This window comes from Streptopelia decaocto, assembly GCF_964273445.1.
Source record: "Streptopelia decaocto genome assembly, chromosome: Z".
Taxonomy (NCBI): Eukaryota; Metazoa; Chordata; class Aves; order Columbiformes; family Columbidae; genus Streptopelia; species Streptopelia decaocto.
Genome location: NC_138657.1, coordinates 67,483,206 through 67,506,960, shown reverse-complemented (window position 1 = coordinate 67,506,960; position 23,755 = coordinate 67,483,206). Strand labels below are relative to the sequence as shown.

The 23,755-nt window shown below is 46.1% G+C and overlaps 1 protein-coding gene across 3 annotated transcripts; it reads right to left on the bottom strand.

Moving 5' to 3' along the window:
- Positions 1-1,742: 1,742 nt before the first annotated feature.
- Positions 1,743-23,475, bottom strand: GCNT4 (glucosaminyl (N-acetyl) transferase 4). 3 transcript variants are annotated; one of them, XM_082075465.1, is made up of 4 exons: positions 23,168-23,475; positions 18,777-18,980; positions 11,198-11,384; positions 1,743-4,935 (listed from the first exon to the last, which is right to left on the bottom strand). In XM_082075465.1, the coding sequence occupies exon 4, from the start codon at positions 4,932-4,934 to the stop codon at positions 3,567-3,569; it is 1,368 nt and encodes a 455-aa protein (XP_081931591.1). In that variant the 5' UTR covers position 4,935; positions 11,198-11,384; positions 18,777-18,980; positions 23,168-23,475; the 3' UTR covers positions 1,743-3,566. The 3 variants fall into 3 exon arrangements, with proteins under 3 accessions (XP_081931591.1, XP_081931589.1, XP_081931590.1); XM_082075463.1 differs by lacking the exon at positions 11,198-11,384; XM_082075464.1 differs by lacking the exon at positions 11,198-11,384 and having other exon boundaries at positions 23,386-23,467.
- Positions 23,476-23,755: the final 280 nt, after the last annotated feature.

The window sequence follows — 23,755 nt, the reverse complement described above, 5'->3', positions numbered from 1 at the left end:
CCCTTTTATTCCAACATCAAACAAAATACATAGTCGGGCATTTATATTTATAATCCTCCTGACTCCACATCCAGCCTAATAAATCCATTAGCAAGACAAGCTGAACAAATATCTCTGCATCTCCTTCATTAAAGCTCATAATTTCCTTTTCTTCCTCACTTTTTTTTTTTTTTTTAATGTTAGAACACATTCAGCATTTTTGCTGTTTTCAAACACTAAGAAAACAGCGGTCTGGACCCGCACACCAGCGCTGACAGCCAGGAGCAGCACTAGCACCCCGCCCACCCATCCTTCCTGCACAGGAATATCAGGTTATCTGATAGTCCGGCCGCTCCACGCGGCCAGCACGGGGCAGGGTGGGTGGAAGAAACCCAGCACTGCTTTGCTTCAGCAGCACATAGACAGAGACAACCATCCCATACGTGCAAATGTACGTGCATTTTGAATTTGTGAAATAATTTACAAGAGGAATCTTTTTTTCAGAAGCGAGGAAGGGGAGGAGGAAAGGGACATCTGAGCTTAACTAAGGCAAAACAAAAATCCCTGTGAGAGCAGAATGACAGATAACTGCCTGTAATCTAAGTTCCAGCCCAAGCAAAACTTCATATTTGCTTTGCCATAAGCTAGGTTCAGCCTGTTTTCTCAGAAATAAAGCTGTTTGCAGATCATGCCTCAAGTTCCATTTTCAGCAAAGAAAGACTTACCTGTGTAAACAACAAAGATTCTGAAGTCAAAGGTAAGTTGTAAACTTGTTCCTCACTCCTGCATTTTAATTACTTAAGTATGGTACAAGCATCAGTATGGCATCTATATTGCTGAATGCAAAGTCAAAAAACAGCAAGAAAATTATTGAAAAGTTAAGGAACTTATATTTTGGCAGTACTTTTTCCTGGAGACATTGGAAAACCTTGCCCCACGAGGCTGCAGAATCTTTCTTGGAGATCTGCAAAACTCCTTGGGACAAAGCTCAAGAAACCCAGCCCAAATTTAGTGTCGATCCTATCACGAGCAGGCGGCTGGGCTAGATGATCTTCCAGTCTGAGTGAGCCCATGATTTTTGTCAACAGCCCTTCTAGAAGCTTGAATAGCCTTTAAAGTTACCTACAAAAAAAACAGGAATATCTCTAATAAATTAGAAAATCTGCACTTCATAAAGTTGCAGCTGTGCCCATACAACTTGTACTTCCCCAGCCAGCAAATGTACCTGTCTAATGGGTGATGTTGCCTCACACTGCACCATCTCTGCATCCACTTCTTCCCTACCTAGGATGTACAAGCTGCCTTATTTCAGACTAGTTAAATTACAGGTATCATTCAATCCAATTCAGCTAAAGTAGCAAAAAGTTGCATGTTGATTAAAATTATTTACTTCAGTTAAGTTTAATGTGGATTTTGGTTATAAATTTATGGTAGAGCAAACCACTGAAATTGAACACAAATGGAGATGTATGCATATGCATACATAAAGCCAGTTTAACTAAATAAAACAAATTCAGTATATCATTAAACATCAGTTATGTATACAGAAGGCTGAGGCTAGGATCCTAACATCCTTTTGTTTTAAACCTTTTTACATGTGGGAACTTTATAGTTTATATATAAGCACTGATGGATGAATCTGTGAATACTGTCAATATCTCATAATCTACAAAGTGTCTAGAAATCACATCAAGTCAGGACATCTCCCAGCAGACATGGCAAGTCACTGAAGTAAGCAACACACACTTTAAAAATAATCCCCATTTATTTCAGAAACAGTACATCAAAGAAATACTTGACCTGTGTGTTCACAGAATTCATAAATAGTTTGATAAGCAATTAGTACTGCACAACCAACCCGTAACAGATGTCACCCATAGGTTTCTAAGTGCTTAGCAAAATACTACAACATTGTTGTTCCCATTTTACAGCTGGAAGAGCTGAAACAGAACAGATAACTTATCTGAGGTCTCATAGGAAATCAGTGTCATGAATGAGAGAAAAGGCCCACAACGCATTCTCAAACCCAATCTTAAACCACAGATGACTTGACCATGACTACAGTTATAAAGAAAAACTGAGACCAAAAAATTACTTGGCTCTTTCAACTCACATAAGAATCGAAGATTTCTTGTGGGTACGGGACATGGTCATTATTGCAGCAATTTTTGGATCAATAAGACCAGATATCCTGAAGTCACCCGTGGGAAGAGGCCTCTTAATAAAAGCCAGATGGGTAGAAATGGGACAGTGGCATGGAGCAAGCCAGAACCCTGGGTCCACCAGCACCACCGCAACCAAACCTGTGCCAGAGCAACGCTCCAGAGAAACCTCCAAAATGCCAGTGGGCACATTCCCCTTGAGAGAGTTTCTGCAGAGACCCTCACAATAACGAACACTCCCCTGATGCTGTAGCATGGGGAGCCCAGCTGCAAAGAGGCTCCCAGACCACTTGGCCAGCAGAAGCAGCAGAGGCTGTTGGGGCACAGCTGCTTCACAGCTGAACCAGGGCTCGCTCAGGCACCTGTCAGCCTGAGATCATGGCAGTGTGAGGCCTGCACAGAAAGACACTTCTACACCGGGTCTTCGTTTCTGCAATATGGCTATGCTGAGGATTACCATTCGACTTCGCACGTTTCGCAGTTCAATGTAGCACCACATTGCTGAATGCTAAATAGAAATAGCACTTGTTATCCACTGTGTGTAGAAATACTCTCTCAAGAGGACTAGGATTTTACAGGAGGATATTTCTACTGGCAGAGAGATAAATTAAGATGGACCTCTTTTGGCATGGGTATCTACTCTAAGGGGCTGCAGAGACTGCCCTCGGGACATGCTTATGTACTGCCTTTGAAGAATAACAGTACACAATTCTGTTTCAATCAACCACAACTGACTTCATACGCATGGCATGACGCCTAAGCACACATTTCACAGAAAGAAAAGCAACACACAGACGAGCTGGGAGTAGAGAACGATGCTACGTGCAATGCAGTATCTAAGGATCTTCCTTCCCGTGTATGATCCAGTTATCTTCGCATTGCAAAGATCTTTGTTGGCTCCCACAGACAGGGAGTCTGGGACTTCAAGGGAGGCCACGCGGCTCATTTGGTGTCATGTTGATCTCTTGGTTTTGTCTGTGAGGTGGGCACTTCCAGTTTTCCTGAGGTAGCAGATACAGAGGTCTTTGTTTCATACCTTTAAGAAAAACAAAGGTGCAGGAAAAGGGGACAGGCAGACAGATGTGTTAAGAGTTTCTTAGGAAAGAGGCAAAGACACTTGATGCAAAACATGTTTCTGAAATACTCCGTTGGGACAGACATCACCAGAGCCTCCAAAAGCAAATCTCATCCCCTCAGAATCACCTTGAAGAACAATTACAGGATTATGTGGTAAGTTATGTAACAGTTAATCAGAGAGGCATGACTTTTCATAAATAAATGGCTGGGCACTCGTTCTCCAGGGCCCTGAACTTTATGCAGAACGGATGTTTCACTTGCTCGCATCCTGTGGCAGGTCAAGGCAGAGGAACTGTACGCGCTGTGCTATAACAGAACATTGTACTGACAACAAGGAAGACAAGACAGCTATAGCGAGGCATTCATAGAAATTTTGTTCAGAAAATATTTATCAGAGGACAAATATACCCACTCTTTCTGTTGTTCTGCCAGTTTTTCTGCCAAACATTTTACCAAGACAGGGTCTACTTTAGAGTCAAACTTATTGGCGAACCAATGCCCATAATTCAGAAGCCATCTTAATTCTGCAGCCCCATAGATGCAGACACTGCGAAGGTGGGTACCAGTGCACGGAGGATACAAATCATCTTCAAGATAATTCCATTTCACCAGACGAGTTTTGCTTTGTAGGTCTGTTATGTCCTGGGCCAACCTTGGAACTTCCCCAGGGACACCAGGAACACGTACAAGAGTGGCCCAGAAATGTTCATCTGGAGAGTAAGTATCCTTTGACCATTCAAAAAAATCTTTTGCAAGAGAGCTTTCAAGGGTATATTGAATAAATGCTCGACTCAAAACAAAATAGGCGCTGCCTACGAATACCTCAATATTATGAGGTGGTGGATTCTTGGAAATGTTGGTTTTTACCGGCATTTGCATGTATTCATAAGGCACTTTCATAAGTTCATAGTGATAAGTAAATCGTTCTCTTTTGCTACTGCTTGGCTTTACAGTTTCCAGCATGTTTCCTCCACTGAGTTTCTTCAGTTCAGCAACCAACTGGAAATTTGATCTCAAAGGGAAATCTTGGCCACACAAGTTAATAACATACTTCCAGGGAACTGAAGACTCCATCAAATCAGACAAACAATTGAAATCTGCTTGCAGCCTTGAAATATGTGCATAGTCCACTGTCTCCAGCTTTGATGCAATGAAAATATTGGGAAAACATCTAGCAAGATTGTTCATAGCAGATTTGAAACTTTTTGCTGCTTTTTGGTCATAATGAATGCAGTAAATATTTTGATGACTGTACAGTGAATGTATGAGCCTTTCTACCATTACTGCATCTTTGTGAACAACCAAAGAATAGGCAATTGGAAAATCCTCTTCCTCTGGAGAAACCGGTTTTAGGTGGTATTTCCTAAGTGAACGATACACGTGGCAATCACTTGTTATTGCTACAACATCTTCATCAGCTAAATCAATTATCTCTTTTCTTCTTATCTCTAAACTCTTGCCAATTTCAAGGGGATCTTGCTCATATATTGATGAACAATTAATTTCATACTGGAAGTCATTTCGAAGATAGGAATACCTGTTCCTAACGTAAGAAGAAGTGCTCAAAAAGTGCTCAACCAAATAAATGCCCTTAGAGGGGAAAAAGTGTCTTTCGGCATGGAGGAGTTTCAGCAGTGCAATCAGCCACCCTGTAACACACAGGATCAGGATCTTCCTTCGTGCAGGACATTTGTTGGGACACTTGCGCCTCTTCATTCTGTAAGAAAACAGAGACATGATGGTATTTTCAATCAGGAACAAAGCATCGGAGACAATTCCGGCTTCTAAGAAAGATGTGCTGCCCACAGCATAAACACCATTTTAGCAGAACTGGACACTGTAAATCTATGGTATCGTCTTACGATGTTAATTCAAAGACAGATTTTCCCACAATAATAAGCAAGGACTTCATTCCTTCAGAATCTTTGATGTTATGATTCATTCCCCTGAACTAGCTGACTGAGGTCAATAAAATAACTCCGGTTTCAGATTATTTCCAGCTAAATAAGAGTGTTAGAACAATACTTCCACTGTTTATTTTCCAAATCTTTTTTAAATTTCTTATGAGTCACAAACTGAAGTACAGTGACACCTGCACTGGCAGAAACATGACTGTTCTCTAAGTGAGTAAGAAGGATTGTTTATTTTCCTGAGTAACTCCAAGGGATTCAATGGGAGCAGCAAAGGAATGTTTTGCAAGTCTTCGAAGAACATGCACTTAATGGCAGATATTAGTATTTTTAAAAAATAATGCATTAAACCGAAACATTTAGAGTTCAGTCACAGCATCCTCTTTGCCTCTAATACTGGGACTGGTCCATGAAGATGTCCAAGGGGAAATTAATTTCCTTATCATCCTCTCCCAACAGAGTCTGACAAGCCCAAAGTCCCCCCGTGTCCAGATTTCTTCTGGAAAATACTGCTAACCTGCCGTGAAGAAAGAGGTGGATGAAGACAGCACTTTCACCAGAACGAGTATAACGTAACCTTTTGAAGGCAGGAGGGGTAGCAGTGAGCAATAGCGCATCGATCCTGTTCTCTGCTGCCTGACAAAACCTCAGTTGTGACCGCAAAAACACAGACGTGGCCCCTTTTAATGCAGCACAGTATTCAATAACATTCCTCTGTAGCAACTTAACGACTGAGATATTACCATCATAAAAGCAAAATACAGTGATCTTTCCGTATAATTTCACTTCACCAGCTGAGTGCAAGCAGCATTGTTGCTACCCCTGAATTAAAATGAGACAAGTCTACATCCAGGTGCAGCATTAAACTTATCTCTACTTAGCTTAAACTAAACTCTACTTTGTCTCTAAACTGAACGCCTCCAATATTTTCTTCTAAGAATCACAGAATGTCAGGGATTGGAAGGGACTTCGAAAGACCATCTATTCCAGTCCCCCTGCTGGAGCAGGAACACCCAGATGAGGTTACACAGGAATGTGTCCAGGCGGGTTTTGAATGTCTCCAGAGAGGAGGAGACTCCACAACCCACCTTGGGCAGCCTGTTCCAGTGTGTGTCACCCTCACTGTGAAGAAGTTTCTTCTCATATTTAAGTGGAACCTCCTGTGTTCCAGTTTGAACCCATTACCCCTTGTCTTACCATTGGTTGTCACCGAGAAGAGCCTGGCTCCATCCTCGTGACACTCACCCTTTACATATTTATAAACGTTAATGAGAAGAGCTGTTCCAGAATGCTTCTGAGGGAGGGAAATGCCTGCCCACTTTGTCAGCTTATGTTCAGACCCATTATTGGGTTTGAAACTTTGGAAGTGCACAATCAGCAGAAGCGCCCCTGTAACCTGCTGTAAAAGTTATGCCAGGCCATTATAAGGCCAGAGAAACTTTGACACCAAATAACACCATCATTTGCAAATAAAAAAGGTTATTTGATACAATGGTACATAGTAACAGCAACAAGAGGTTCCCTGGGCAGCAGACAGCTTGTCTGTGTCCCCCCCATCATTCATGCCCTGCATGCCTCAACAGGTGATGATGCCAAGGCAAAACAGTCCCCAGACAGTCCCTGCTTTAGAGCTGGGTGGACGGGTGGCTCAACACAACCCTTCTGCTTCAGTTCCCGCAATGAGGGTAAGGCAAACACCTGTAACACTGTGCCTTATTCTCCTCAACTGCACTGACCTCAGCAGGAGCTCTGCTTCCACATGCAATATCAAAATGAGTCCTCCAAACCAAATGTTGGGGCTTCCCTCCCCCTCTTCCCCAGTTTCCAGCTGAAGTTACTGGCTGGAACAAAATGGTGGGACCACCACAAATGGCTCAGATGCCTGCAGATCCCACAGATGCATGTAAAATCAAGTACTGAAGTTGTGCATGGAACACTTTCTGCAAAAATAACTTGGGCATCTTTGGCATTCCCACCAATGTCAGGTCTTGCAAGTGTAGCTTTGGTCAAAATGCAGCCAGTCAAGGCAGAGCTGCTTTATTAGTCTGTTCTCTCTGACCTTTCACTTCTCTGTGTCTCTTTCTGCTTGATATTACTCTTCCACAGGTAACAGAAAGGAGAAGGAAATGCCACCTCCTCATTTCACCTGGGGGTACCAGGTACAGACCTAAGAAGTGAAGGGAATGAGCCAACATGTACCTATTTTGTAGAAGCCAGAACTCAGCAGCTCTCTGCAGGTTTTACAAACAGCCTCCAGGTATGCTAACAAACAAAAAGATCTATCTGCCCAGTGCACCATTATCAGAAAGCCAAAAATCCCACCTTCCCCCTTAGCCAGCAGGTGCTTTCCTTCACTTCTCAAACTAATCCCAGCTCAGTGTCTAATTCAGGTCTCTGCTTTACCTGTTTCCTTCCTGTACCTATGCTCCTGATAAAATCTGCTCTCAAAAGCCACTCCTAATCAAAGCCATGTTTCCAGCCATGTGATGGAAGTCCTGCACAGGGGAACATGGCCAACTTGCTCCCGTTTGATCTTCGGAGGGAGCAGACCTGTGTGGCACGATCTCCGTGTGCAGCCCACACTGTGCCCCAGGCCATTGGTCTCCCTGGGTGCCAAGGACAACCCGTACCACCCCTGGCTGAAGAGCAATCACCTCATTCAGGGAGTGGATCTTTCCTTCCTCTTGAGCTCCTTCAAAAAGCCGAAAGAGAACCAGCGAAAATATAAGGGAAGGGGAAACAAACCCCACGTCTCCTCCACTGCTCAGAGAACCATCTACCTATGGTAGCCCAGGCCAGATTCCACCCAGCATCAAACATTCCGTTTCTAGGCAAACAAACAAAAGCACCATCGTGCCATGCTTCCCTGCCTGAAACTACCTACCTAAGCCACTGCAGCCCAGTGAGGTCCACAGCTACACCACATGTGCACCAAATCATCTGGACAGCACTGAGGACTCCCTCTTCGCAACTGATGAGCAAAGGATCCACTCTCAGCTCCCTGAATATTCCTATGGTTTTCAGTATTGCCAGCCCCAAGGTACTATTGTGCCATATAAAGCGGTCATAGAAATCCAAAAGACTCTGGTAACATGGTTCAAAGTCCCAGAGGAGGAAGAAATTAAGGAGCTCGGAGAAATCTCAGGTCCTACATTGAATCCCTTTTTTATGGAGGATGTTCCCCTGATCCTCTGTCACTCCAGTCTTCAAAAAGGGCAAGAAGGAGGACCCGGGTAATTATAGACCGGTCAGCCTCACCTCTGTCCCTGGGAAAGTAATGGAACAGCTTGTCCTTGGTGCCATCTCAAGGCATATCAAGGATAAGAGGGTTATTGGGGGCAGTCAGCATGGCTTTACCAAGGGTAGGTCATGCTTGACCAACCTCATAGCCTTTTATGAGAATGTAACAAGGTGGATGGATGAGCGGTGGATGTTGTCTACCTTGACTTCAGTAAAGCCTTTGACACAGTCTCCCACAGCATCCTCACAGCTAAGTTGAGGAGGTGTGGTCTAGACAATAGAGTAGTGAGGTGGGTTGCAAACTGGCTTAGGGAGAGAAGCCAGAGAGTGGTAGTCAATGGTGCGGAGCCTAGTTGGAGGCCAGTATCTAGTGGAGTGCCCCAGGGGTCAGTGCTGGGGCCAATATTATTCAATATATTCATTAACGATTTGGACGAGGGAATTGAGTGTACTATCAGCAAGTTTGCTGATGACACCAAGCTGGGAGGAGTGGCTGACACGCCGGAGGGCTGTGCTGCCATCCAGCGGGACCTGGACAGGCTGGAGAGTTGGGCGGGGAATAACCTAATGAAATTTAACAAGGGCAAGTGTAGAGTCCTGCATCTGGGCAGGAACAACCCCAGGTTCCAGTATAGGTTGGGAGATTACATATTAGAGAGCAGTGTAGGGGAAAGGGACCTGGGGGTCCTGGTGGACAACAGGATGACCATGAGCCAGCACTGTGCCCTTGTGGCCAGGAAGGCCAATGGCATCCTGGGGTGTATTAGAAGGGGGGTGGTTAGTGGATTGAGAGGGGTTCTCCTTCCCCTCTACTCTGCCCTGGTGAGACCACATCTGGAATATTGTGTCCAGTTCTGGGCCCCTCAGTTCAAGAAGGACAGGGAACTGCTGGAGAGGGTCCAGCGTAGGGCAACGAAGATGATTAAGGGAGTGGAGCACCTCCCTTATGAAGAAAGGCTGAGGGAGCTGGGTCTCTTTAGTTTGGAGAAGAGGAGACTAAGGGGGTGACCTTATTAATGTTTATAAATATATAAAGGGTGAGTGCCATGGGGATGGAGCCAGGCTCTTCTCGGTGGCAAACAATGATAGGACAAGGGGTAATGGGATCAAGCTGGAACACAAGAGGTTCCACTTAAATTTGAGAAGAAACTTCTTCTCAGTAGGAGTGACAGAGCACTGGAACAGGCTGCCCAGGGAAGTTGTGGAGTCTCCTTCTCTGGAGACATTCAAAACCCGCCTGGACATGTTCCTGTGCGACCTCACCTAGGTGTTCCTGCTCCAGCAGGGGGATTGGACTAGATGATCTTTTGAGGTCCCTTCCAATCCCAAACATACTGTGATACTGTGATCCTGTGATCCTGACCAGCATTTGGTCAGATGAAAGCATCAGGATGCAGCAATTACATCCATAGCCCTGTGTGTATGTTTGTTGCTTTCTGGGGTTTTTTTACTACTACATATCACTGTTGCCACAGTGGTCCAGACAGAATCAGGCCATGTGTGACCCAGCCACTCTTAAACACTCCAGCCTCTCTCCAGCAGTGCAGTTCACTGTTACAAATATCCCACTGTCCCTCCTGCTCCATCCTTACCACATTAAATTCATACTCTCTTGTTCATACTCTGCACAAATTCATACTCTGCGCAATGACACAAAAGAAGGAACAAGGAGGGTGGTGAGAGAGTTTCACACCCTGCTAAAAAGTTCAGCTGCAGATCAAGTCCCTCCACTTGCTGGATGCTGCATGTGCCTTAGCGGAATAAACTCTCCAGAGGGAGCTGAGCAAAGGCTGAGCCATACCACTCTCAAAATTGAAACTCTCGGTCCTCGCCTTCAAGGTGCTCTCCAGCCAAGCTCAGCTGCCTGTGTGTGCCTAAGGCAATGATGCTGGGCTTGCAGGAGGACCAGAGAACACCTGGCACTCTTCAAGCAGACAGTGGAGCTCCACTCCTTCCTGTATGCTTCAATCTAGCGTGCACATCTCATCTCCTGCGGGTCACACAGCACTCATAAAAATCTTTAAAACCCGTGAAACTAAAGGATAAGCTTTCTCCCCTGTGTACAGAAAGTGCTGAAACTTATGAACCAAGCTAACACCAGCTAAACAAAGTTCTGAGATGGAAGGCCAATCTGAAGGCAAAAGCATGCTTGAAAACATGCATAAGGACATACACTAGAATTAGACCTTGGTTTCTATTGACTTGGAGCAACTGGGGAAGAGAGAGAGAGTGTGGAAATAGGAACAGTGGTCAAGAGAGGTTCTCCTTCCTCTCTACCCTGCCCTAGTGAGACCACATCTAGAATATTGTGTCCAGTTCTGGGCCCCTCAGTTCCAGAAGGACAGGGAACGGCTGGAGAGAGTCCAGTGCAGGGCAACAAAGATGATTAAGGGAGTGAAGCATCTCCCTTATAAGGAAAGGCTGAGGGAGCTGGGTCTCTTTAGCTTGGAGGAGACTGAGGGGTGACCTTATTAATGTTTATAAATATATAAAGGGTGAGTGTCACGAGGATGGAGCCAGGCTCTTTTCGGTGACAACCAATGATAGGACAAGGGGCAATGGGTACAAACTGGAACACAGGAGGTTCCACTTAAATTTGAGAACAAACTTCTTCACAGTGAGGGTGACAGACACTGGAACAGGCTGCCCAGGGAGGTTGTGGACTCTCCTTCTCTGGAGACATTCAAAACCCACCTGGACACATTCCTGTGTAACCTCATCTGGGTGTTCCTGCTCTGGCAGGGGGATTGGACTGGATGATCTTTTGAAGTCCCTTCCAATCCCTGACATTCTGTGAAATAACACATATTTGTCTACAGACATGCATACCTATATTTTGGGTAACACAGTGAAGGTCTGGAGAAGTGAAGTATGGTCTGATCACAGAGAAATACGTGTAAAGACCTGTTGCCTCAGTAGTCACTCACAGTCGCTAGCATTCAGATGTGCAGAAGTCTACCGTCCTGAGAAAAATTGTTGCTCCTGCTTGTAAACTACTGAATCTTATTCCGGTAATCTGTAAACATAAATTAACAGACAGTGAAGCTGCAGAGTACCCAAAAGCATGCAAAACCCTACTGTGGGCACATCACAAACTGTAAGCAAAGACTGCAGCATGTCACACGTATAACAGACCAGGCACCCCTCTATCAGAAGGAAGCGACACCCGCAGCACCCCACTCCTTCCTCTGTCCTTCCCATGACAACCTGGCACAGTCTGGGCTCCGGGACTCTGCTCTTCAGTGCTGAGAGGAGGATGTGCCAGGAGGCAGCACAAGAACACAGCCGCCGGATGGTGACTTTCTCCCGTGCCTGCCTGTCCCCATCCCATCCCTCCAGGAGTCACCTCAAATCCTGCAAACATGAATGGGGTGAGTTTGCGTGGCCAAGCACTCAAGGAAGGCAGGAGCCTCTGGTCTTCACTAGGCACAGGACTTCTGTCCAGATCCTCCCTGAGTTACACAGCCCTTTCATAAACGCTGTTTCCCAGGGAAATTCTCCTGCTCTCTTTCTGCATCACATTTTCGCTAAACCTCCCAGATTTTACCCTCTCCATGTTGGCCAAGAACAAACACCCACATGTGTATCAGTCTGATTAACAAACTCATTACCAGTTTGTTACATCAAAGTTTAATCCATGGAAATTCATCTGAAGATCTCGACTGGAGAAATCTGCGTTTCCTTTGTCACTAGCACCATAACGCAAGACACACACACACACAAATATTAAATCTGGGCAGGGGCTCTCCCTTCACTACTGCTGCTCACATTCAGAAAAGATGGATGAAGGCAAAGAATCCAGCCCCCAAGCATCAACTGCAGCTCTTAGCCTCTCAAAGATCATGCTCTCAGCTGCAAAGATTGCCGTGTCAAAGGTTTCTTTATTTATAAACCCACACATACCACTCAGGATTCAATTACAAAAGCAAAATAGGTGAAGATGTTGGGAAGATGAGGAAATCCTCTTGGGCTTGAGGTGTGAGCACAGCACAGTGGCTGTGGAAGGGCCCAGCTAAAAGCTTCCACTCACAAACCACAGGCGTTATTACAACTCTTCAGACTGACAGGCAGGCTCTAACCTGTCTTCTGTGACACTGAAATGTCAAAGGCAATCCCTGAGAGGGTTAAGCAAAGACCAGGTGTGCTGCTAACAGCAGATGCAACCCTGTCAGAAAACTCCAAACACCCCACTCTATAAGTCACATTAACAACCAGGTGCTTTTGCATTTCACTGGCACTCCTGAAAAATATACGCATTGCCTCAAGTCAATATCTTTCTTTCAAACTCAAAAGAAACATTTCCTATTTTAAGATTTTTTTTTATTTAAACTGAATTTTTTAAGAAGTTCTAAAAGAAATACAGTTTTGAACAGGAGATGTCAGAGATGGCAAAAATCCAAGCTTTGGCTTGTTTTGCAGTTCAGCCTTTTTGTTTCGTCAAAATTAAGCTGGATTAGAGCAATGTTTGCTTCTTCATTTGCATTTTTCATAAGAAAAAAGAGGTTGCATCATTCTCTTCTGTAAAAATCTGTAGGGGCAATCCTGGCCTGCAAGGCAAAGCTTAAAAGGGAGTCCTGACCTGCGTGCCTAAAAAGCTTTTCTACGGTTTCACCTGAATACTTTGTCAGTTTTGTCACATTCTGATCTAAACACACTAAGGCCACTGCACACTATCACACAGATAGCACGGTCATTGCAAGTGAAGCCTGTAACTCTCCTACATTATTTAATTTGTATAATTAATAGTTCTGTAACACGGAACATCTAAGGCGCTGTGGAAACAACGGCAGTGTAAGCTAGATTAAAACCAGCTTTGAATGTGCCTACCTGGAACTTCACTGTATTGACCAAATCACTGGAAAAGTGGACCTTTTAAACTGCTGCATCTTCTCAGCGCTAGGCGATCAAATAAATTGTCACAGTTCGGATGGTGAACCGCATAGCTGGGGTAGCATAGGATGCCTCCTACCAGCCCATCTCTTCCATGGAGGAGAGCACACCACACATAAAGAGTAGTAGAGCAAAGTTGAGCCCACCTCCCTGCAGGCTTATGGCCCTTGAAAGGAAAACAGGAGCTGCTGATGCTCTGATTTGGAGGAGGAACAGAACAATCATGTATTAACCACCCGAGGCTGTACATCATGACACGTGGTGGTCCAAATTTCTGCCCTGAAGAGCCTCCTGCAAGCACGCAAGTTAGTTTATTAAGAATGACATTTTTACAAGGTGTACACCCACTCCTTCAGAGTAAAAGCAAGTTTAAAACCTCACTCCTACCAAGAAACTAAATAACCACGCCACCATGTATTATTTCATAGAATCACAGACTGGTTTGGGTTGGGACCTTTAGAGGTCATCTAGTCCAACACCTCTGCCACGGGCAGGGACATTTCCATCGGACTGCTTGAGGTTGTCCCACAACATCTAGGAATATTTTACACCAGAGAGCAGAACTCATTGTGGTTAAATTACTCAGAGTGCTTGTGGATTTGGACTTGAACAAAATGAGCATAGAAACTGTCCTGAATCCTGGTCATTGGTACCACGCATGTGAGACCCACCTTGCCCAGTGTTTGTCAAACTAAGGGGTCCCTCTGCAGCTGGTGGAAAGATATAAGGAACTGGAAAGTACCATCAGTTTGTCCCAGAGCACAGGCTGTGACACAAGCTGGATGAGCCATCCCTAGGGAAGTCAATGCCCCAACAAACAGGAGCCAGGACAAGACCCCGGCTTTTGTGCTAGCACTGCAAGCTCCACCAGCTCTATTTGCAACGCATGGTCAGTGTGAAGCGCTCTGGGTACCGGAGCACCGCACCAACCCTGACCCTCTGACAGTAACACTCAAGCAACTCCTCCATCCCAGAGCATCCCAGACTGGAAACTGCTCTGGTCAGCACAAGCCTGAGCCAGCCTGGAGAACCAAACTCCTGCTCTGGCTCATCTCCAACATCTCATACCCACCAGGGTCACAGCCACTTCAGACTTCCCTGAGGCCAGCCCTCTACAAAGGGTTAAGTAGCAATTCGAGCAACCCAGAGAAACAGACAGGTTCCCTCAGCAGCGCAGAGAAACTGGCAGGCTCTGGGCTCTGCTGCCTCTCTGGAGGAGCATTTCCACTGTGCTAAGACTCTAATGACTTACATATGGAGAGCCCTAGTTCCTGAGAGAGCTCAGGGCTCTACTGCTGCTTCTCACACTATTGTTTCTGCTGTTTCCAAAAACCGCGTGTACACGCAGCAACAGCAGCTCCCAGTCCACGCAACTCAGATGCCAAAGTCGTTCTTGTACAGGAGGAGTCTGCAGCTCCTTCCACCCCCTGAGCAGGAACAAATTACCAACTCTGACCTGCCTCTCACTCTGCGTGGCAAGTTTTAACCTGCAGTTCACACAGTCAACCACCTCTTGCATCCCTATATCAGCAGTACAAATCAGGAAATACGGAAACTGACTGCACGTCTTGCTGCAAAAAAAAAAGGACAGTACTGAAAAAGCAACCCCAGCCCCTCCAGAAGCTTTTCTTCTTATTTTGCAGACAACTCTCATATGGCCACTGGAAAAAGACTTTTTGGGAATAAAGCAGTTTCCAAAAAACTGATATTTTAAAGTAACAGGCATGCTATTCAAGGTAATTTTTCTTTAACTCGAAAGACAAAAACCCATGGATATCTACATTTTAACATCGATTCTTTTCTCCTTCTCCCCGCCCAGCAAAGACTCCTATGGGGCAAAACCAACCATGAAGAACAGTGACAGTTCAGACAAGCTACTTTAGGTAGAGATAATTTGTAATTAAAAAGTACTCAATGAAGAGTTTGCCTTAACTGGTCCAAAAAGGGCAAATGCATCACTGACCTCATTAAAATCTGTGGTCTTCTTCCAACCTTTCCTATGCACTGCGGAGGTTTGTCCGTATTCAGATCCCACTGATTTATTAACAACTCGTCAACCGCTTTGTTTGAGAGCACAATGAATTTTGCAACTCCGGAGCGCTTCATTCCCTTTCCTCGTGGTGTCTTTTCTATTATATTCTATTATGTTCTCCACTAAACACAATCACTTCAGTGATTAAAGGCAGAAGCTGCCAGGTGGATCTACAGAGCCCACAAGCTCTCTGGATGCTGCCCGCAGGATGGAGCTGTCATAACCACCTGGGTCCATCACAGAAAGCCAAGAGCCTGGTGGGGCCAAGAAGCACCAGATGCCTCCCTGCAGACAGAGGGAAGAAAATCCTCCTTTGAAGGTTGGGTTTTGTCCAGAGAGACTGGAGGAATCTCTGCCCAGAGCAGGCTGGCCCCACAGAGCGGGAAAGGCACTCCAGACAGTGCTGAAAGCAACAGGGTCAGCAGCAGAACATGCAGGCAGGGCTGAGGAAGCTTGTAATCTGTCTGCCTGCAGCAACCAACGCATCACACCTTTCCTGAGGAACACAAGGTATGTATCGGCCAACGTCTGCTGGCCCCCCTGCTCTGCCAGTCCTTCCTAAAGGACCTACTCAGTAGGTAAGCAAAAGTCCAAGCTCAACCACCAAGTACACTGAGCTACAGCAAAACAAAAGCCACGATCTCCCTTAACGTCTGGCCCTATCGGGTTTACACCACTTCATATCTACTTTGGCACTACCCACCAAAGGGGTATGTGACTCTCCACAGATAGCTAGAGAAGCCACAAACGACTTTTGGTGTCACGCCAGCTGGTGGGTACCATCTCTGTATCTGTTTTCACATCAGCTTGGGAGCGGTTAACCCAGAGCAGCGAGTCGCAAGACATTGGCTGCTACCAGAAAAGAGATTCTTGGAAAATTCGGGCTGCGAGTAGACAGGTGGATCTGAAATACACAGAACTGACTACAAATGCCGTCATGGGGCAAACTGCTTTTGCGCTTACCACAGGGCAAGAGCTAAATTAAAAGGTTGAGTCTTATGCAAGTCTGTGGAAGGAGAGGAAACGGAGGAAGCGGATGCAGGGGAGCAGGAGTGCTCCTACCCCACCAGGTCGTTCTCTCTCCCGCGCAGAAGCCCTTCTGTCGATCCACAGCATGAACCGGGCTCCTTGCTTATCACTTGGGTTAAACACATAAAAAGGGAACGGGTGCTGAGAACAGAGGTTGGGAAATGTTGCAAGAGGAGAATGGATGGAGGGATCAATGCGACCAAGTGCTTTCAAATAGGCGGCATTAACAACAAAAAATCAACCAGAGCAGCAAAACAGGTGCTTTCTCTGACTTGCTGCTTCCCCATCCCTCAAAGGCACCTGAGGCAAAACCTTTCCTTGGAAACCAGGTCACAGTGTATTTTAGCAACCAACACTATTATCATATAATAGCAGGAACTACAGGAACAATTCCCTCTCCTCCAGGCAAAAGCACTTTGGAAAAAGTTCTCCCTGATAAAATGTATCTGTTTGCTTAACACACACCTGCTCCCACAGCAATGCAAACTTGGTCGAGTTGTTTGCAGGACCAGCTCTGCAGAAAGACAGTTAGCTCCTTCTGGTTTTCCCCCTACTCTATACAAATCAACTCACTTAATGGGTATCTGGGAAGGTGGAGGAGACAGTATTCCCAGGAAGCTGGGGAAAGAGAAAAGTAATGATGTACCTTGCTAAGTGATTTTTTTTTCTGTGTTAAACTTTTAACTCTACTTGATTATTCAATTCTGCTAGCTGGGAAAGTTACTTTATTAATGTGCTTGTATTTACTGCTACTAGCTGCTTATTTCCACTGCAAAATTGCCTATTGATAGGGATCGCGGAGCTTCTGTAGGACTTCTTTTTAGTGGCATTGAATCTATATCAGTCGATTCTATCAAGTTTGTCTGGTTCTCCACCCACTCCCCCTGCATTGGAGCCTCAGCCTGTGCACCTGCAACACCACGGCACCCACTACCAGCCTCGTTCCACACAGCTAAACCCCTCGCTTCGGCCTCCCTGATGTAATACTTACATTTCCTCTAAATGATGGACAACTAAAGAACTAAGTAACTACAATTACTTACTTGCTGCCTTATGGACCTCTAATGGTGAAAATATGTGGAATGTGGAAAAATATGCCCTTACTTTCAGACCTGACTCTAACTAAATGATAAGCCTGCCCATTTTAAGAGCCTGATGACTTAAAACAACACAGTGACCCAAGGAACAGCAACAACAAAAACCTGCAGTTTACCACAGCCTGTTTTGTGCTTCTGGAAGAAGAGAGACAGCTTCTCACCAGACACGTGGGAAACGGGTTCAGCAAAGGTATGGCAGGTATGGGTATCATAAACGACTTTGTCATGAAGACTCTTCATCACATGGGATACACAGACCTGCATTTCCTAACAGAACCTGCTGGGCTCACCGTTGTTTTGCTTGTCTGCACCACTCAGTCCCAGCTCTCCAGATGTGCTTTAGAAAAGGCTGGATGCTCTTTTCTAGCTGCCTCCAGTTCATCAGTGACCCCCATAACTGCAGTAAAATACTGAATATTAATTCCCGCATGGCCATGTCCCAGGGATGTGTGGAGGAAAAGAAAGCCTGTGTCTCTGCTTTCTAGCCAGGAAAAGAGGCATGCAAGGCTCATGCAAGAAGACAGCATCACAAAACATAAATGAACCTGGCTCCTCTGCATGCCCAACTAATCTGAACCACTTTGCAGTAACTTTTGATGGAAGCTGTTCTGGTGGAGGCCTGGAAAGAAAAAAAATCTCTCAGCAAATCACTTGGTACATCCCAAACTATTCTGTCGTGACGGTCAGATGATTTGCAGCCCTGTTAAGGAAGTGTTTAGAAAGCTCAGGGATAGTTGGACATGGAAATTCTCAAGCCTGATTGCTTACACATTGCATATTTAAATTATCTGACTTTATGAGACGGGAGTATCCATGTTTGCCAGGGATTTAATGCACCATGAAGGCAGGAGTCAAGATTAAAAAAAAAAAAAAAAGAAAAAGAAAAAATATTTTTAAAACACACAAACCTCGGTAACTAGAGTTTCCTCCTAATGTGGGGAAATGCAGAGTTTAACAGCTCTACTCCGACTCATATGACAGTTTAAAATACTACTACTACTACAGTGGAGAGAGGGTTAATCTTTACCCCTCAAACTACCGCACAGCATATAAATCGGGCCCAAAGGACCAGAACTTGTGTACATTGGCAAGAAGCAGCACCATAAAAGAGGGTGGAAGTTTCCTGTTAGATGGGGAGGCAGGAGAAACTGCACTGTGCTGCTGAAAAGCTCCCATTAAAAGTGCAAGATAATTCTCCATTTCCTTCACCTCTCCACTAAGCTGCTCGTGAGGCCCTTGTTTGTGAGCCCCCGCTGTAAATCACCCGCTTCGAGTCACTTCCCCCACGTCAAAGCCTTCACCACCAAAGTCTCCGCTTGTGACACCAGCGAGATCATTTCAAGGAGAGCTGCAGACCTACCTCCTGGACTTTGCTTTGGTCTCTTCTCCTTGCAGAGCTCTTTAGGACGCTCTGTCCCAGAAGATCGACAGGGGCACAGCCAGCTCAGTGGTTGAACAAAGTCCCTGCGTCTGCTCCATCCTGCCGGTGCCCGCAGCCTTCAGCTTTATCGGTGTTTCAAGCGTGTATGCAGCCGGACGTATCGAAGCAGCAGGGACATCATTGCTTGCAAAGATTAAGAAAGAGAAGTGTAAAATGTTAGCTGAAAAGTAGTGGGTATGAAGGCTTTGTGTGATAAGCTGTAGAAGCCACTGTCTGTATAACAAGCCTATTTTTTTGTTTATTTGCATAGCATTCCTAAGCACCAACATGATGGGGGAAAAACAAAATACTGTAAAAAGAACAGATCACATCAAAGCAACCTAATTTTCTTCTATGGGAGGGTGAAGAGGACTTGGGGAAAGGCAGGAAAGCGCTGAGATCTGAGGGGTCTCTGTCAAACACTTCACCAAGTTCAAGTTTCACACAGCAGTTCAGACACCAAGACCGATCTCACGGGCCTTGCTAACTCCACAGATAGAGAGCTTTCCCACTGACCGAAGGCCAGAAATTTGGACTACGGGTATGACCACAGTGCTGGAGATACTTTCTGAAGCTCTGTTTAGACACAATGATCTGCACTGCAAGTTCACCTATACGTAAGTAAGGTGAATATACGTTCACCTATACGTAAGTATACAAGGTCTCTTAGATGGCAAAGAATATATTTTTGTGCTATTATACCTAAGCTTTGCATGGGTAATGGTTACAAAGAAATTTGAGCAACTAGACACTGTACTACTTGCATGTGCCACAAACAAATACCACAGTATCATCCCTTAAGGAAAGCACAGCAGTGGTACTCCTAAAGCATATTTAGCATTCTCCACCTCCCCATCCACTTTCCAATCAAAGTCTTGTGCATACCAGCCTCCTCTTCATCAGCAGCCCTCCAGCTTGTATGGATATATAAACTGCACATCTCTGTACTATGGAGCTTATTATAACATTTATGCTCCATTCTCCAGTGTGGCAGGAGCAGGTTGAATCTCATAAGCTCCAAGGAGAAGTCTAGGTGCAGCAGATCCATGGGAACCTGCAGTCCTGCCTTAGGTCGATGGGCCCAGCACAGCAAATTCATACAGAGAGAACAGTTTCTGAATTCCCTGCTTAATAATTGGAAATCCCTGTATACATAAAACATGCTGTGGCCTGACAGTAGCTGGGTCAACTTTACCCTTTTTCAGTGTGATGGGGAGGTACAGTGGGCAACGGTACCCAATGTTATTAATGGACAAAAAAAAAAAAATTAGTAACATAGAAATAGAGATATTATGGGAATTTTCTGTGAGGCAAAAGCCCCCAGCACATGCTGAACTGGAAAAGTTCTGCAAAAGCTGCGTATCTTTTGCATAAGATTGAGGGTGCTGGCCTGTCCTTGCCTGAAAAGCAAGCATGCAGAAAGACAGTTCCATCAAACAACAATGCACCACAGAAACACACACAGGCCAACCACGCTCTGCAACATCAATCCGAAAGGAAAAGGTCTTTGTTTAGCACCAGGGAATCCTGCCGGGCCAGCTGCCAGCTGCAGCACGCAAGCCACATCGCAGTTAGACAACGCAACAGAGCACGAGGATGCGTGGATCTCCAGTGGGCTGATGTGCACCCTGTCCTCTACCCAACGATGCATCTTTCTGGGCATGATGCAATTAGAGAACTCCTCTTTCTTCACAGTTGTCCCTCTTGTACTTAAAGCAGAGGGTCGTGTTGCAAATCCTGCTGAAGCCTTCTTCATTTTTTTCAATGAGAGGTCTGATAAGACTTGAATTGTTGACAGTGTTACGCAAAACTTATCTCCCCTGCTGAATTCAGCACCCTGCAGTTTATGTCACAGAAATGAGCTTTTTGTGACTCATCTGCTGTGTCTCTTAGTTCCTTTATTGATATTTCTTGGGCGACCTCAAAAGCTGGAGCCACCGTATGACTCCTGACGCTTTTCTGTAGCTGTAACAGCTACGCTAACGCCATAAGCTCCTGCTAGAGTCCTCTTAAGCATCATCTGTCAGTGACACCAAGCTTGCTTCATCAGCAGACATCAGGACAGCCCATGCTCCTCACCCACATCCTACCTGAAGTCATTCTGCCACATAGGTACACAGTAACCACCAAGACTAAAGGCAGAGCAGGTGCAGCAGCACCTCCCTGGTGCTCTACTCCTAGCTCTGACCAACAGCCAACACATTTTCAAAATCTCTGCATTACCCTTTCCTGAAACCTGAAAATGCTCCATTTTCATCCAGTTCATGGCCATAAGCTTCTGGAAATCATACTGTACCTTGTGGACACATGCTGATGCCCTCAGCCATACCTGGACAGGATAAACAGCTGCCAGGCTGACAAGATCCACAATCAACAACCTCTGGACTTACCTGTTTGCTCTCAACCAATGTTTCAACATCTTCTGGGTGTCCCTGAATCCTATACATCAGCACTTACCAATTTCTCTATACCTAATGGTAGCACGTGGCTTTGACCCTTTGCACTTTTAAAATGTTACTTTCGTTTAATTCTTCCCAGCTCACCTGGGCAACTTATTCAGAAGTTCAGGGATCTAGTCTCAGCCAACAAAGCATTTTTAAGAAGAGTATAGCTTATCATCCACAAAATCTCAGAACCCAGTTCAGAAGCAGCTTTCAGTGTCTGGTCCCCTTTCCTGCATCCCGAGTGTAATCCCAGAACAAGTCTTGTGCCAAAACAGGCAATGCAAATCTGAATGTGTCCCTTATCACCTTTACTGCTTTTCAAAAAGCTGTAGGCCTTAAGAACTGCTCACTTATACTAATCATGTGTCAAAAAGCATTAGCCAGAGTTGCTAGTGAATTTCAAATGCCTTTACAGCTGAGGAGCATACAGAAAAAATACATAAGAACTAGACCAAAACCAGCCACTATCAGATACATAAGACCCCAAATCACAGATGTACATATATAGTAGCAATTCACTTCCATTTCCACGACTATCTCAGAAAAGCTACGTGCATGGAAGAACAGGCACATCACATCCATAGGGCCCATCCAGCCCAGGATGTTGCATCAGAATAACCAAGAACTGATACTTGATAAGAGGAGAAAGAGCAGAAGGAAAACAAGTACTTTCCAACGTCGTCTTCGCATGTTCTTTCAGATTCTGTTCCCTTACAGCTCAGCCGTTTACAAAGCCAGGGCTTACAACTTTCTACTTCTCATGAAATGTCTATTTCTTCCTTTCAGTTGCTTCTGAACCCATGTAAGTTTTCTGACATCCAGTAAACTAGGCAGAGGGGAGGGAAGAGGGGGACAAAAAAATCTACAGCTGACCTGAGTCTTGTGTAAAAACCCACTTTCTCTCACTGATTTTTATCTTTTGTCTTCCAGAATCACTCAACCATTGTAGCTCTTGGTCTGAAAGATAGCAAGCAGCTCTTTCCTGTTCACTGCCTCCACGCCAGCTGCAAGTTTATCTACCATATCTACCCCTCAGCTGCGTCTCTCCCAGGCTATCAAATGAAAAAAGATTACTATTAAGGAAGTTTCTTTATTATAAAAGGTCAGTATTAAGCAAATTCGCTAACTCAAAATGAAACAGGCTGATTTATGGACCAGATCTTTGCAACAAGCCAGAGAATATTCAGTGAGGCAGATCTTCAGATGGGACACAGCAGATGAATCAACATCAAGAGATGTTCCCCTTAAAGTCTCCTTCCACAAGCCTCACTCCAACATTCATGTCTCTTCACCCCATAATGAGAGAGAAGCCTCTCCTCGTGGAAAAAAACACCCATGTATTTCTGACAGACCCTTGCTGTTCTGTTACTTTTTATTTCTCCGTAAAGAAAAATAAAAAGAAAGAAAAATCTTTCCACACTAAAGAAATGAAAAAGTGCACTCGGCATATTAAACTCAGCTACCGACTAACGTGTACGTTTTTAGCAATTCACCGAAAGACGAGAAGAAGAACCACGACACTTCAGCCAACACAACAAACCCGGTTTCTGTTACCAAGCCACACGTTAAGTTGGTGTAACTGTTGCTCCTCGGAGCAGCTGATGCGGCTGCAGCAGCTGGGCACACCGAGCGAGAGCCGGGCTGCAGGCAGGTGTGCGCCCACTCCAAACGCCTGCAGCCTGCTGATCGCTGCCTCCCGCTGTCCCCGAGACCTAAACCGCCCCCCAGCTTCCCGTAATTAACTTTTAAGACGCTGGCGCCTTCTTACCGGAGCTCCCCATCAGCACCGACCCTCTTCCTCCTCCGGCCGCCACCAGCGCCGCGCCCTGCCCGGCCCTCCCGCCCCCGCGCTGCGCGCCCGCCGAGCCCCGCAGCTGCCGCCCTCACCTCCTGCTTCTCCTCCACAAACTCCGCCACCGAGCCTCCAAGTTTGCGCCTATGGCGGAGCCGCCGGGAGGACGCGGGAGCTGCTGCGGCCCCAGAGCGCCGCTCCGCGCAAAAAGTTCGGGCCACGCTCCGCGGGCCGGGCGGAGCCGGGCCAGGCGGGTCCTGTCCCCCCTCCCGCTGTCCCTGTCCCGGGAGGTGCCCGCCGGCAGCGCACTCACCGGAGCGGAGCGCCGCCGTCCCGGGCCGGCAGCTGCGGGCAGGGCGCTGCTCAGCTCGGAGCCGCGTGTGTGTATATATGTGTGCACGGACATGTGTGCGACACGGCACCCCATGACGTGGAGGAAAAAGGAGGGGCCGCCGCCCGCCCCGCAACCTGGCGGGCAGGAGGAGGAAGCCGCAGCGGCAGCGGGGTACCCGGGAGCGGCCGCCCCTCCCCAGCAGCCGGGCTCGGGAGGAGCCCGCACCCACTGCCTCCCGCACCGGCCCGGCTGCTGCCCCCGAGGAGGCGGCGCGGCCGGGGGGGGGAAGCGCAGGTCTGCGCTGCGGTTTTGCAAACGCTGCGGCCGGGAAGGAGCCCGCTCGGGCAGG

What these genes read in the sequence shown, in the direction of transcription:
- GCNT4 (XM_082075465.1), bottom strand. Translation starts at nt 4,934, where the DNA reads ATGAAGAGGCGCAAGTGTCCCAACAAATGTCCTGCACGAAGGAAGATC.